General features: G+C 39.2%; 1 protein-coding gene across 5 annotated transcripts in view; it reads right to left on the bottom strand.

The window, feature by feature from the left end:
• Positions 1-15656, bottom strand: part of Vps41 (VPS41 subunit of HOPS complex) — a 159442-nt gene that overhangs the window by 28812 nt on the left and 114974 nt on the right. For all 5 annotated transcript variants that reach the window (XM_021180045.1, XM_029468458.1, XM_029468460.1 and 2 more), the window contains 6 exons: positions 15091-15147; positions 6092-6153; positions 5072-5153; positions 3922-4014; positions 2895-3022; positions 1603-1747 (listed from right to left, as the gene is read on the bottom strand). In XM_021180045.1, coding sequence (XP_021035704.1) covers positions 1603-1747; positions 2895-3022; positions 3922-4014; positions 5072-5153; positions 6092-6153; positions 15091-15147 — 567 coding nt within the window. The remainder of the gene's footprint in view (positions 1-1602; positions 1748-2894; positions 3023-3921; positions 4015-5071; positions 5154-6091; positions 6154-15090; positions 15148-15656) is intronic.

Genomic DNA, 15656 nt, shown 5'->3' with positions numbered 1-15656 from the left:
AAGACATCTTTCTCTTACTGCCACTCTTTCTCACCCTGTGCTTTCTCTAGTTTCTCCTAGTATTTGCTTGCTCTTTGCCCCATGTAGTAGTTTCCTAGTGCCTGTTCCATATAGCATATAGGTCTTTTGACTTTGTTTTGCTCTCTTTGCTTCTGGAGGCTTCTTTCACTTTGTTCTTTGCAGACTTGATAGAGGGGGAGGAAGAACTCTGTTCCCTGCGGCTTTGTTCAGTGCTCTGGGTAAGTCTGTAGGCGTTCTTGTGGTCTAGCATCCCACACTTGTGTTTATCTTGTCTTTTATACTTGACTAACACTGTGATCCTTTGCTGCCTTTCCATCATTTTCTCCAGTTTTTGGAGATATAGGACAGTGTGCCTGTCCCTGAGCTGCCATCTCTTTTCCTTCTTCAATGACATGCTTCCTTCTATTCCTTATAATCAGAGCTCCCCTTCCCCCTCCCACACACACCATATTCCTGAATGCCTGGAGCTGCATGATTCTCTCTCTGTAGGCTGAGAGTCCCAACTGATCAGAAGCATCTCTGAGAAGATGTTCTTGTGATGAGTACTGCTGCATAGAGCATCCTCAAGTGTATACTGCTGTACAGAACATCCTTAAGTGTAGTATGTTCCTTGTGGAAATCCTTCTGGAGTTTGTAGAGAATACTTCATAATTTATTTCCCAAATAAAAGCCTTGTGTTAGTACTTTTAATTAGGTTCATTTTTACAATGAGTGGAGACAGGCGAAGGAGGGAAAGAGAGAGAGAGGGACAGGCAGAGGCAGAGAGGAAGAGAAAGAGAGAGGGGATGAAATGGAGAGAGAAAGAAAAACAGAAAGGGGTAAGGAAAGGGAGGGAGAAAGAGAGAGACAGAGAGAGTAAGAGAGAGAGAGAGAGAGAGAGAGAGAGAGAGAGAGTGTGTGTCACTTTGTGAAACCACTTGTGAGCTGTGCAGAGTGTATAAGAAAGTTAACTGAGCAAACCAGGAGGAGCAGAGCAGTAAGCAACACTCCCCCATAGTTTCTGCTTCAGCTCCCGACTCCAGATTTAGACCTTGGGTTCCTGCCTTGGCATGCCTCAATGGATGGGGACAGATTATAATAAGCCAAGTCAACCTTTTCTTTCCACGTGGCTTTTGGCCTTAGTCTTTATCACCACAAAAACCAAACTAGGACAGGGTTTAAAATTTAGACTCTGAACCGAAATTCATTTAAATTTCCATGTAGAGACAAAGATTAAAACAGTGCAATAAACGAGAGTATAGGCTATTGTTCTTTCTTATGAATTACAGAGATTGTTTTGTTTTTAAAGTTCAAATACCTCTGATAAAGCACTACACTAATGTTGGGGCACAGCCCAATGGAATAAGCTGTGCTTACTATATACAAGGCTTGATCCCTATCTCTCTCCCATCAACCACAAGAAAAGTGCCTGACATTAAGCTACAATGGCTTTCTCAACAACTATGCAAAGAAAGGTGCGTCAGAGGGTTTTAAGCATGGCCAGCATATGGTTAAGTATATGACTCACTTGGAGAAGTAAGTGGCCATGACCAAACCTTTGAATAGTTAACACTTAATACATAGTAATAAGAAAAGTATTACCTCTGAATCAAAATCCATTAATAACACAATTTTATCCTTGATGGAGCTGAAAAGATTATGCTTGTGTATCAGTTGGAAAACATCTTTATGTCTTAACGTTAAGTATATTTCCAGAGCATTGCCATAATTTTTGTCATAGGTGTACCTGATAATAAAAAATTAATACTTATTAATTGTTATAATTAAAATGCACAGATATTATGTTTCATAATAGTAAAAAGCTGAAATACTTGTTGAAAGAGAAGAGTTTACTATGGCAAGTGTTCACTGAGATTTAAAATACATGGTCCCCTGGTACTCTTTTCAGAAGCCTGACTTTCCTCTCATCAAATTTGCAAAAATGTGTAATATTCAAGTAATAAGTGTTTCTTCTTGCAACCTCAGGCTCCACGATGTATAGACATCTATATTTCAGACATGAACCTGTGGTCCAGAATGAAGGAAAAGCTCTTCTTAATCAATAGAGGAATTGGTCTTAATTCCTGTACATAGTGTTCAGCTGACAAATAAGTTATATTTCAGAAACTCATTTGTAGAGGTGTTGTATAAAACTGAAACATATTTTTCCATTGAAACAATGTTTTCACACAAAGTCCCTCATGTAAGTGAGGAAAGCCAGTTGACCAGAAATTACCCTGCTGTTCATATTAACAGGATTAAAGAATCCAGTTACACCGAAGATGCTTCTGATAGAAATCAGAGTGTTCTCCATCAGGATGCCACAACCATGACTCCCCTGTGCCAAGTCTCATGCATCCTGTTCTCCAACTCTGACAGAATTGATCAGGGAGGGCAGTGTGAGGTTTGTGGCTCCTGAGGAAGGCATGTAGCAGGCCCTCCTTCTCGGACTGGCCTGTGGTACACCATCTGGTACCCTACACTGAGGTTCCTTGAGTGTCTAGCTCATCTTTTGTGTTCAGACATATGGCACAAAGCCAGATGGGAGTACTCCCAAAAGAAAAACACAATCAGCAAACATCACTTGCTGAGCCCTAACTTTCAAGTCTGAAAGTATCCCTATAACGAATGTGCCCTGTAATTTTACAGATAAAGATTCTGGTTCAGAAAAAGCAACAGACTTGCAGACTTAAAAATAACAGAATCAGAACCTGTCTCACTGGGAAAGCCTGAGGGAGCCTGGTACTCTTCTCACCAGGACCCATCCATACCACACCATTCCTCTGGCAAACAGATTTCACTATAATGCAGCTTCACACATTCATTGTCCAGTTATTCACTGAGACTTAGGCCTCGTCCCCATTCTGAGATTTCAAGAACTAAAACATACTCACAATTCTGCCAGTGTTTTCAATAACGTTTTGTTCTGACTGTCCTTCTTCAGGTGGTCTCGGACTGCTTGAACTATCACGGAATTGTTATACAGATCTCCAGGCCACTCTCTGATCAACGTGGCAAAGCCCTAACCAGAGAAGAACAGCAGAAAAGGAACACTCTTCATAGTGTGGGACTGTGATGTTCACAGCTGGGTTTCAATCTGCCCTCTTTTGTTATTTAACCACTCCACAGTGCAGGCCATAAAAGATCAGTGCGTTACAAGAGCATCTTCAGAGGGTCCAGCCCCTTGCCCATGAAGGAAGAATGCTAAGTAACCACACAAGGCCTCTCAGGGTTGTCCCTCCTCTCTATTAGCCATCATGCCTATGCAATGAACTTTCCATAAATGTCTAACATGCCAAGGTTTAGTGATTTCCTGAGTGGCAAAATGGAAGGAAAGAGAACGGAGAAGTTGGGACTCCAGAGAAGTGGTTCACCACTCCTGAGGATAAGTGGATGGACTGGGACTCACATTTTCCTGCCTCAGCTTCCTGAGCAGCTGGGATTATGAGTGGGCACTCCTGAGCTCAGGGTTCTTCCATTTGCTTGTATTTTTTACAATCTGATCTTTAGTGTTTGTACAGGACAAAACTTATCATGGGGAGTTCTTATGAAACACTGCTACTTGATTCATTATATGATTGATCACTCATTTAAAATTAAACCTTAAAATGAGAAAAATACAAAATAATACTTAAATTATTTCTCTACTGTAATGGCAATAAAAATTATTTCTTCCTCAGTGGTCCTAATGAGGCAGACATGACACAATATGCAGGAGAAAGTCTCCAGGCTCAACAGTCAAGGCAGGCTGACTTTCTTCAGCCACTCAGAACAAGAATTAGTAGGATAATTTGGGTGATATAATTTAAATCACTTTTATATAAAATTCATATGACACCAATGTGAAAGCACCAAAAAGTCAATCTCTAGATTTTGTAACACATGCTGAGAACAAGCCTTGTTTGTGGGAGAATTCCTTACCTCATAATCACTTTCCAGAAATTCATGCAAAATCATTTCATAGATGAGTGGTTTCAGAACTGGGTCCCCTCTAGGTAAATAGGGACTAATTGCCTGGGGAGGAAGGGAAAGTCCTTTCAGGAGTGGTAAGACACTAGTGTCCCAAACATGCAGACAACAGAACAGCAGAGTTTTAACCTTCAAAATTTTAGGTATCAGGATACTTTGGAACACTAAGAAAAGATTCAGATAAACTCTGCTACCTAACAGGAAGCTACAAATTATTTCTGAAAGTGTGTAGTGAGTGTGTGTGTGTGTGTGTGGGAATCAATAGTACAAAAGTGCATTAATCTTTATTCTTTTCTTAATTAATTCATGAAAATCCAATAATTAGAATAACCATTTCTTTTAACTTTCCTTATACTTGGTGTAACACATCAATTAATACTTTAAAAGTCAACCATCTTATGAAGCAAGCATGCCACCAGCGTGTGACACTGCCACCAGTGTGTGACAATGCCACATTGAAGCCCATTGCTTTATAATTTAATTTTTAAAAACATGATATAAATTTTAACAGTATAGTCTTAATTTCAACAGAGTATTCAAAAGGCTCACAGATGATAAAAATCTAAAAACCCTTCAAACAAATCAAAACTGGGTGACTGGTGTGCATGCTGTGTCCCAGGGGTAAAGATGACAATAAAGCTAAAGCCTCCTGGCAGAGCTGCAGTCAAGGGTTTAACCTGCCTCTTGCAGGCCACAGATCAGCGGATGCTGAGAATGAGCTCCCTGGCACATCATTTGCCTAACAGTTCTGAAGCCCTTGGCCGAGCCCAACACAACAAAAGAAAAAAACAGAGGAGAGGGGGAGCAGGAGGGGGAGGGGGAGGGGAACAAAATTTATTCTTGAGTAAATTTAAAAACTGTTATGCTGTAAAGTCTACTAAATGAAATTACCACTGCTCCCCAAGAACATGCCTAAACATAGCACCAGGATCACACTAGTACATGGTAGACATGTATACATTTGATACAAACAAAACTTAAAGCTTAGTTCTTCTTTCAAAATAATACATACTTCCCAACCACGAATTGTGTTGTCTCAATTTTATTCCCATTTTAATAAACTATAGAACAAAACTTAAGGGTGAAGATAAAAATAACTTACTTTAAGCTGCCCAATTTCTTTAAATTTGTAAACTTCGTATTCCCAGAGGGATGCATTTTTCCCAAGAATTTTCTGGCATTTTCTGGCAGCAGAAACATCACAGGAAGAAATAAAAAGTAAATGAAAATGATAGAGTAAGTGGACATTTCCACAGCGACTTAGGTAAAGTTCTTCCTAGAGCTCTGACAGGGCTCCGTGTCTTTAGTGTCAATGAACATGAAGCTATGTCGCCATTACTCATCTGACTATACAGGGAGTTGATGGAAATCATGAAAATCTATACAAAATGGCTATGGAAAAAATGGGCCTCTTTCGGAAGACTGGGGTTTCCCCTGACTTTCCTATTTATTCAGAAAGCACTGCTTGTTTGAACTTTGTGTAGGGAAACTCACTATAGCCCAAGTGCCAGCTCCTGCCAGGTCAGCTTTAAACAGTGGATGAAAAACAGACTCAGAAAATCATATTCCCAGCCTACTACATTCTTTGAAAGACTGAGTCTGACATAATCGCAGGGAACTGAAGACATGTCTGAAGATGTCTTACAGGCTTTATCATTTCCATGTAATTACTATACTTTTGAGGAAAACCATTGTCTCTGAACTGTATGCAGATGTACTTTGCTAGGTACATCTAGATTTTTTCGAAATGAAATGTGTAACAAATTGGCCCTAGAAACTGGAGTGCATAGAGAGTGCTTCCCTTAGGTCTGCTTACTCTCTCCAGAGTGACGGAGAAGGCATTCTAACTCCGTGTCTCCTTTACCATAAGCCTATAGGTGGACTCTGCCTGCCCACTGCAGGCTGTGCTGTAGGAATTGGCAATGGAGTTATGTGGTACAAGGTAACACTCTTGCTAACATGTACAACCCTTTAATTCTATGCAGGAGGCTTGTGTCTTACATCAAACCTTTTTATATCTTTTAGAAAGATATGAAAAAAGGCAATTGCAAAACAAACAAACAAAAACCAACTTATTTTTGTTGTCCTCATCAGCCATAAATCTTGAAGAAGACATTATTACCTTGCAGCCATGTCGTACTCTCCTCTCTCCACCAGGTGGTTTACATATGCCAACCCAATATCCTATAGAGAGGCAAATGAAGTAAATGAACAATGCACATGCAACATTTGAAAAGCTGAGTGTCAGTCTCTGAGTAGACAGGACGCAGGGTCCTCTGAGAAGCATTGACAACATCTGTCTATGTTACAGCTTGGGTGATGTCACACTTCAGCACCTTTAGATTTAAATGCACTTTTACTTGCTTTATACAAACTTTAATAATGTAGTTTTAGAGATCTAGCCCTGTTTCCATGTGAAAAATCTTCTAATATCTTTCCAGAGAAAGTACCTGAAACTAGAAACATAGCCTAAAGTTGTCATTGGATATAAAGGTCTGTTTCCAGTGTCTTCTCTTAAATGCGACCTCTTCCAGGAGAAGGCTAAAGACATGCAAGAAAAATGAAGTGGAAGGCTCTCACCTAGGGCCGTGGAGACAGACAGGTAGAATCGAGGGCCTTTAAATGCCAGTATGGAAATCTAATACAACAGAAGCTTCCTAATGTAGATACACAAATGAGGGTGATGTAAATCAAACTGCAAATAATAGGGGAGACAGAGCTGAAACTGAACATTTCTTGGTCCGAAATGAAGCTTCCTGTACCAGAATTGGGCTACACCTAATCCCATTGCTGGCCAAAGGGTCTCATGGGAACCCCCAAACAACTTGGGCTGATGATAAAGCTATAAGTTGTTCTTCACAAACTGACAGTAAGACCCCATTACGGAAGACAACATCTACACAACTCACTGAACATGGAGAAGCTAAGCTGGTACCCACAGAGAGCCTCACTCCTACTAGCCAGTGTTCTCAGTACAAGAAAATACGCTACACACCACCAAAATAGAAATGCAAACACCAACCCAGCCACAAATGCTTTCATTTACAAAGGAGACCTGCCTTCAAGATATTATTATATTCTTCCAGTCTCCATCTGCACCCCAGAGTTAACCCTGTGGCACAGCTCTCTTGACCCAAATCCTATCCAGAGAGAGCTGGTCTCCCAGGAGTGCTGACACACTTAAGATCGCAGGCTCACAGGCCCAAGGAGGGAAATGCTCCAGTCAGAGACTGCAAGACCAACTAACACTAGAAGTAATCAGATGGCGAGAGGCAAGCACAAGAATGTAAGCAACAGAAACCAAGGCTACTTGGCATCATCAGAACACAGTTCTCCCACTACAGCAAGTCTTGGACACCCCAACACACCAGAAAAGAAAAAATTTGGATTAAAAAACACATTTCATGATGATGATAGAGGATTTTAAGAAGGACATAAAAAACTTCTTATAGAAATACAGGAGAACACAGGTAAACAGGTAGAAGACATTAAAAAGGAAACACAAAAATAAAGAATTATAGGAAAACACAACCAAGCAGGTGAAGGAATTGAACAAAAGCATTCAGGATCTAAAAATAGAAATAGAAACAACAAAGAAGTCACAAAAGCAGACAACACTGATGATAGAAAACCTAGGAAAGAGATTAGGAGTCATAGATGCAAGCATCACCAACAATACAAGAGATAGAAGAGAGAATATGAGGTGTAGAAGATACCATAGAAAACATTGACACAATAGTCAAAGAAAATGCAAAATGAAAAAAGGTCCTAATCCAAAATATCCAGGATATCCAGGACACAATGTGAAAACCAAACCTAAGGATAATAGGTATAGAAGTGAGCCAAGATTCCCAAGTTAAAGGGCCAGTAAATATCTTCAACAAAATTATAGAAGAAAACTTCCCTAACCTAAAGAAAGAGATGCCCATGAAAATACAAGAACTCCAAATAGATTGGACCAGAAAGGAAATTCTTCTCATCACATAAAAATCTAAATACACCAAATGCACAAAACAAAGAAATATTAAAAGTAGAAAGGGAAAAAGGTAGAGTAACATATAAAGGCAGACCTATCAGAATTACACCACACTTCTCAGCAGAGACTATAAAAGCAAAAAGATCCTGGGAAGATGTCATACAGACCCTACGAGAACAAAAATGCCAGCCCAGGCTACTATACTCAGCAAAACTCTCAATTACCATAGATGGAAAAACCAAGATATTCCATGACAAACCAAATTTATACAATATCATTCCACAAATCCAGCCCTATAAAGGATAATAGATAGAAAACTCCAACACAAGGAGGGAAACTACACCCTAGGAAAAGCAAGAAAGTAATCTTCTTTCAACAAACCCAATAGGAGATAATCACACAAACATACAAGTAACATCAATAATAACAGGGAGCAACAATCACTATTCCTTACTATCTCTTAACATCAATGGATTCAATTCCCCAATAAAAAGACATAGACTAACAAACTGGATACAAAAACAGGACCTAGCATTTTGCAGCATACAGGAAATGTACCTCAGTGACAAAGATGGACACTGCCTCAGAGTAAAAGGCTGGAAAAAACTTTTCTAAGCAAAATGGTACAAAGAAACAAGCTGGAGTAGCCATTCTAATATCGAATAAAATCAACTTTCAACCAAAAGTTATCAAAAAAGTTAAGGAAGGACATTTCATACTGTTCAAAGGAAAAATCTACCAAGATGAACTCTCAATTCTGAACATCTATGCTCCAAATGCAAGGGCACCCATATTCATAATAGAAATTTTATTAAAGCTCAAAGCACACATTGTACCTCACACAATAATAGTGGGAGACTTTAATACCCCACTCTCATCAACGGACAGATGATGGAAACAGAAACTAAACAGAGAAACTAACAGAAGTTATAAACCAAATGGATTTAGCAGATATTTATAGAACACTTCATCCTAAAACAAGAGAGTATACCTTCTTCTTAGCCCCTCATGGTACCTTCTCCAAAATTGACCATATAACTGGTCACAAATCAGGTCTTAACAGATACAATGAGATTGAAACAATCTTATGCACCCTATCAGATCACCACGAAATAAACCTGTTCTTCAACAACAAAAACAACAGAAAGCCTACTCAATGATAATTTGGTCAAGGAAGATATAAAGAAAAGAATTAGCCAGGTGTGGTAGCAAAGCCAGCCTGGTCTACAAAGTGAGTTCCAGGACAGCCAGGGCTACACAGAGAAACCCTGACTCGGGAAAAAAAAAAAAAAAAAAAAAAAAAAAAAAAAAAAAAAAAAAAAAAAAAAAAAAAAGAATTAAGACTTTTTAGAATTTAATGAAAATGAAGGCATAACAACCCAAAACTTATGGGGACACAATGAAAACAGTGCTAAGAAGAAAACTCGTAGCTCTGAGTGCCTCCAAAAAGAAACTGGAGAGAGCTTACACCAGCACTTTGGCAGCACACCTGAGAGCTCTAGAACAAAAAGAAGTAAATACACACAAGCGGAGTAGATGGCGGAAAATAATCAATCTCAGGGACGAAATCAACCAAGTACAAACAAAAAGAACTATACAAAGAATCAACAAAAAGGGCTGGAGAGTTAAGAGCACTGACTGCTCTTCCAGCGGTCCTAAGTTCAATTCCCAGCAACAATATGGTGGCTCACAACCATCTGTAATAAGATCTGATGCCCTCTTCTGGTGTGTCTGAAGACAGCTATAGTGTATTCACATAAATAAAATAAATAAATCTTAAAAAAAAAAAAATCAACAAAACCAGGAGCTGGTTCTTTGAGAAAATCAACAATATAGATAAACCCTTAGCCAGACTAACCAGAGGGTCCAGAGGCAGTATCCAAATTAACAAAATCAGAAATGAAAAGGGAGACATAACAACAGAAAGTGAGGAAATTCAGAAAGTCATCACATCCTACTACAAATGCCTATACTCACCCAAACTGGAAAAGGTGAATGAAATGGACAATTTTCTAGACAGATACCAGGTACCAAAGTTAAATCAGGATCAGATAAACGATCTAAACAGTCCCATAACCGCTAAAGAAATAGAAGCTGTCCTTAGAAGTCTCCCAACCAAAAAAGCCCAGGACCAGATGGTTTGAGTGCAGAATTCTATCAGACCTCCAAAGAAGAGCTAATACCAATAATCTTCAAACTATTCCACAAAATAGAAACAGAAGGAACACTACCCAATTCGCTCTATGACAATCATGCTCATACCTAAACCACACAAAGACCCAACAAAGAAAGAGAACTTCAGACCAATTTCCCTTATGAATATCAATGCAAAAATAATAAAATTCTTGCAAACCAAATCCAAGAACACATCAAAACATCATCATGATCAAGTAGGCTTCATCAGGGATGCAGGGATGGTTCAATATATGGAAATCCATCAACATAATCCACTATATAAACAAACTCAAAGAAAAAAAAACATGATTATCTCGTTAGATGCTGAGAAAGCACTTGACAAAATTCAACACCCCTTCATGATAAAAGTCTTGTAAAGATCAGGAATTCAAGGCCCATACCTAAACATAGTAAAAACAATATACAGCAAGCCAGTAGCCAATATCAAACTAAATGGAGAGAAGCTGGAAGTAATCCCACTAAAAGCAGGGACTAGACAAGGCTGTCCACTTTCTTCCTACCTATTCAATATAGAACTTGAAGTCCTAGCCAGAGCAGAGGTCAAAGGGATAGAAATTGGAAAGGAAGAAGTCAAAATATCACTATGCGCAGATGATATGATAGTAAGATATGATACTTAAGAGACCCCAAAATTTCCACCAGAGAACTCCTAAACCTGATAACTTCAGCAAAGTGGCTGGTTATAAAATTAACTCAAATCAGTAGCCTTCTTCTACTAAAATGATAAGCAGGCTGAGAAAGAAATTAGGGAAATGACACCCTTCATAAATCGTCACAAATGATATAAAATACCTGGTGTGACTCTAACTAAGCAAGTGAAAGATCTGTGTGACAAGAACTTTAAGTCTCTGAAGAAAGAAATCAAAGAACATCTCACAAGATGGATAGATCTCCCATGCTCATGGATTGGCAGTATTAATACAGTAAAAATGGCCATCTTGCTGAAAGCAATTTATAGATTCAATGCAATCCACATCAAAATTCCAACTGAGCAATTTGCAAATTCACTTGAAATAACAGAAAACCCTGGATAGCAAAAACTATTCTCAACAATAAAAGAACTTCTGGGGGAATCACCATCCCCAACCTCAAGTGGTACTACAAAGCAATCTTGATAAAACTGCATGGTACAGGTACAGAGACAGGCAGGAAGATCAGTGGAACAGAAATGAAGACCCAGAAATGAATCCACACACTTATGGTCACTTGATCTTTGGCAAAGGGGCCAAAACTATCCAATGGAAAAAAGTCAGCATTTCCTTCCTTCCTTCCTTCCTTCCTTCCTTCCTTCCTTCCTTCCTTCCTTCCTTCCTCCCTCCCTCCCTCCCTCCCTCCCTGCCTTCCTTTCACAACAAGAACTTGTTTTTACTTTCGAGATACAGAAGTTTGCATGTTTTGCAAATACTGCTTGAGAGCAACACTCATATGCACAGTGCTTTCTGTCTAACAGCGCATAAATACAGATACTTATCCATAGTGCAATGTTGGTTCAGCCAGGATCCGCCTTGCATATATACTAAAGAATGACTGATCAAACCAGAACTGTTTTGTCAAGGCAACTTTCTATAACTGGATAGATATTTTAACAGACAGATGTAGGTAGTGCACATCTTTCTAAATGATAACATTATTTGCAAATAACAGACTCCTCTGCTAACTTAGGGATGAATTTACTTTGACCCAGGAACTGGGAGTAGAGCCCCTCAACATGGCTTTAAGTTCGGGAAGAACTGAGGTTATCAGAATTTGGGCAGTCTGTTTTGTTTCCCTAAAAACAAAAGTCACAATGAAGCCAGATTATGTGCTTTACAAAAGCTAAATAATAAACCCAGTAAGGACCACATGGCAAGATTAGATCATTCAGTTTCTGCTTCCTTCTTTAAACAAGGCACAAACTTGACTGCCTTCGAGGTTACAGCTTCCCCAGATGTGATACTCAAGAGTAGTTACATAAAAGAAAAACCTTAGTTTAAAATCCCTTATTACATTTGTTTGTGTGTATATGTGTCATAGAACAACTTGAAGGTGCCAATTCTCTCTATTGGGTCCTGGGGATCGAACTCAGGTCAGCAGGCTTGGTGGCAACCACAAACTAAGCCACTTTGATGGCCCCCAAATTAGTATCTAACATAACAATCATCATACCTCACACAGTTGTAGCTATAAGTATCTTGTTTCTGCCCCTTTCAGACAATCATCATACAAGTCTCAGAATGTAGCTCTATGGTAAATTATCCAGAACCCTGATGGCATGTGTACTCTTGGAGCACTTCTTCCCACAAGAAAGCATGGATGTGAGCAGTGGGAAGCAGCCTCTTGTAAGGGACTGTGTTGGCTTAATTACATATCACACATTCCCTAAGCTATGCCAGGTCACCTCATGCTTGCTCCACAGCTCATTTATATCAGATGGTGAACAGATCTTTACACAGGTCACTCATTCCCTGAAACTTCTCTGTACACAAACAACCCTGAATTTATGGCCACAATGGCCTGTTAAGCATGAAACCTAACCATTCCCAAGGCAGCTAGAGGTGCTGTTGTTGGTAGCTACTGACATTAACTCCTTGATGTTTACATAGTAAATATTTGCAGCCTAGAACATTACAGATTCCAAAACTGATAATGAACCTGTGGGTGTTGATGGATAAATCAAACAAATTTTAACATTAGTGATGCAAAAACTGGTGAAAATGAAGTCCTCATAGAATGGAACCTTTTACATTTTGCCTAGTAAGATAAAACCATCAAGACAACATAGGAATGACACACGGAGCCAGAACCTGTGAAACAACACAAATATCTATCTGAAGGTACAAGAGGTTGTACCTGGACTGTAAGCAGCATAAGTACCTACATCTCATCTCACAAAGTAATACAGACGGGGAAGCGTTACAGTGTATCGGCAAGAGCCACCACCAACAACAAAAAGACACAAACAAACAAACAAACAACAAACAAAACTAGTAGGAAATAGTTGTAAAAGACAGCATTTTCAACAAATGGTGTTGGTTCAACTGGCAACCAGCATCTTACTATACAAACTACACTAAGGCTCCTCTTTAGTGATCTTCAACCCAGGCCCTCCCTCTGATCCTCTGTCCATGACTCTGTCATTAAAACAAGAGGTTACATTATCTTCTTCATGTTCAAAAACAGAACCAAGTGTTATGGATAGTCCTGGAGCTAATTATAGTTGATAATTCCATTCTTCTGTGAGGGACTGTGAACGAGGAGTGAGTCAGCACTCAGGTGATTTCCAGTAAACCTGCTTCCCACTTTACTTTGTAAAATAAAAGAGAGCTGATGATTGGGCAGATAAAGGGAAGGTGGAACAGAAGGCTGGGAGAGAGAAGGAGAAAATGGGAGAAGATACAGAAGAGGAGGAAGAAGAAGAAAAGTGGAGCAGAAGCATGTGGCCTGAAGAAACCACAAGTTATAAGGAGTCTCATAGATGTAGAAGATGGTATTGTAGTGGTAGATCTGCACAATCTAGGCACACAGCATGTATTCATATTAACTGAGTTGTGATTTCATTGCTTGGGCATATTTGGGTTGGAGATTTACTGCAACAACCAAGTTTTAAATAGGCATTTGCTTTCAGAATATAGTCTAGCTTTACCGATATAGTAATTTTTTATTAGATATTTTTATTTACATTTCAAATGCTAACCCAAAAGTTCCCTATATCCTTCCCTCACCCTGCTCCCCTATCCACCACTCCCACTTCTTGGCCCCGGCGTTCCCCTGTACTGGGGCATATGAAGTTTGCAAGACCAAGGGCCCTCTCTTCCCAATGATGGCCAACTAGGCCATCTTCTGCTACATATGCAGCTAGAGACACGAGCTCTGGGGGTACTGGTTAGTTCATATTGTTGTTCCACCTATAGGGTTGCAGACTCCTTCAGTTCCTTTGGTACTTTCTCTAGCTCCTCCATTGGGGACCCTGTGTTCCATCCTATAGATGACTGTGAGCATCCACTTCTATGTTTGCCAGACACTGGCATAGCCTGATATAGACAGCTATATCAGGATCATTTCAGATATAGTAATTTTTAAAATTATTTTTGTAGTTAGTTCATTCAACTGCCCCACATAACTAAAAGTCTGAACCCCTTCAGTCTCTGTACCTTTGATATACCATCCTAATGGCTACAGGCCCTCTTCAGTTGTAAAGAATTACTATTTTCCTCAACTGTGCCTAAAAATAAAAGATCTGATTTTCTCTCTTCTTTCTATTAGTTTATTGTTTTGCATTCTTTAGGAATTAAGGTTCACGTGTACAGTTTTACAGAGAATTTTAAGATGAAGAAAGGAACAGAAACGTTGTGGAAACCCAACTACACAGAGAAGGCTGAGTTTCTAGTATTCATTTGTAAATGAGGGTAATGAGCTCAGTGATGTAACTACAAGAGGCTTTACATGTGGAGAATTTGATTTCATGTAAGGTCTCTGCCTGAAATTCACTGTCACACTTAGCAAAGAAATCCGTTTCTAGCCATTGTACTTTTCCAGAATCCAAAATGTAATAAAAATGTATTTGATTTCCTAGAATAGTCTCCATAACAAAAGCAATTGAATTTGTTATCAGGGCCATACCAAAGCAATCTAGTTTGAAGAGACCAGTTATGATACATTTTGTGATAATGTGATTTTATCTATGATATAAAGAGGCTTCCACGCGATCAACTAGAGAGCTTAGTATTGAAAGAGCACTGCACAAATGCAGTTTCCAAATTTCCTAAAGCTACATCCTAGCAGGTGTTCCAATCTCTTGTTTACAAGCAGAAACTAACTGGATAAAGTGAGATCTTGTGCCCTCCTAGGTAAAAGGATTAGTACAAAACAAACTATGAACAGACACAAAGAACCTGTTGTTCTTTCCAGCTCACTCCATCCCTTTTGAGTTAGTAAGGACAGTTATGCTTACACAAGGAAGCTGAACTTACCAGAATCTTATGTCGTTTAATGTTCCTTTGGCTAATTTCAGCTGCCATCAAAGCTTCCTACATTTGCATCATGAGAAGGGCCATGGGGAAAAAGAGAGAGCAGCAGTGAGTGGGAGACAAGGGAAGTGCAAAGGAAGGCTTCAATTTATTCCCACAGTAAGATCGTGGGATCACATTTCACATACAAGTCAGTGTGCAAGAAAATCTCTTAGACTTCAAGGAAAAAAAAAGGGTACCTGTCATTCTAAGTCTATGTGACAAAGACTGTGTAAAGGGCACTTGTCATTTATGTTTCAATAAATGGAAAGAATGTACATGTGTTTTCATGTCTACAATTAAGCTTATGAAAACTGTATATTTTTGTTTCATGAGTATTAGTGTCACATAAATATTTAACACATAAACTAATTTTATAAAATTTTACTTAATCTAGGGGCTGGAGAGATGGCTCAGTACTTAAGAGTGCTTTCTTTGCAATCATGATCAGAGCTCAGATCCCACCCAGCATCCATGTAACAAGCCAGTCGTCTCTCCAAATGCCTAGAAGCCCAGTTCTGAGGGTGGTG

Source organism: Mus caroli, chromosome 13 (genome assembly GCF_900094665.2).
Source record: "Mus caroli chromosome 13, CAROLI_EIJ_v1.1, whole genome shotgun sequence".
Taxonomy (NCBI): Eukaryota; Metazoa; Chordata; class Mammalia; order Rodentia; family Muridae; genus Mus; species Mus caroli.
Note: the sequence above shows the minus strand (reverse complement) of the source record. Positions and strands in the feature narration are given on the sequence as shown.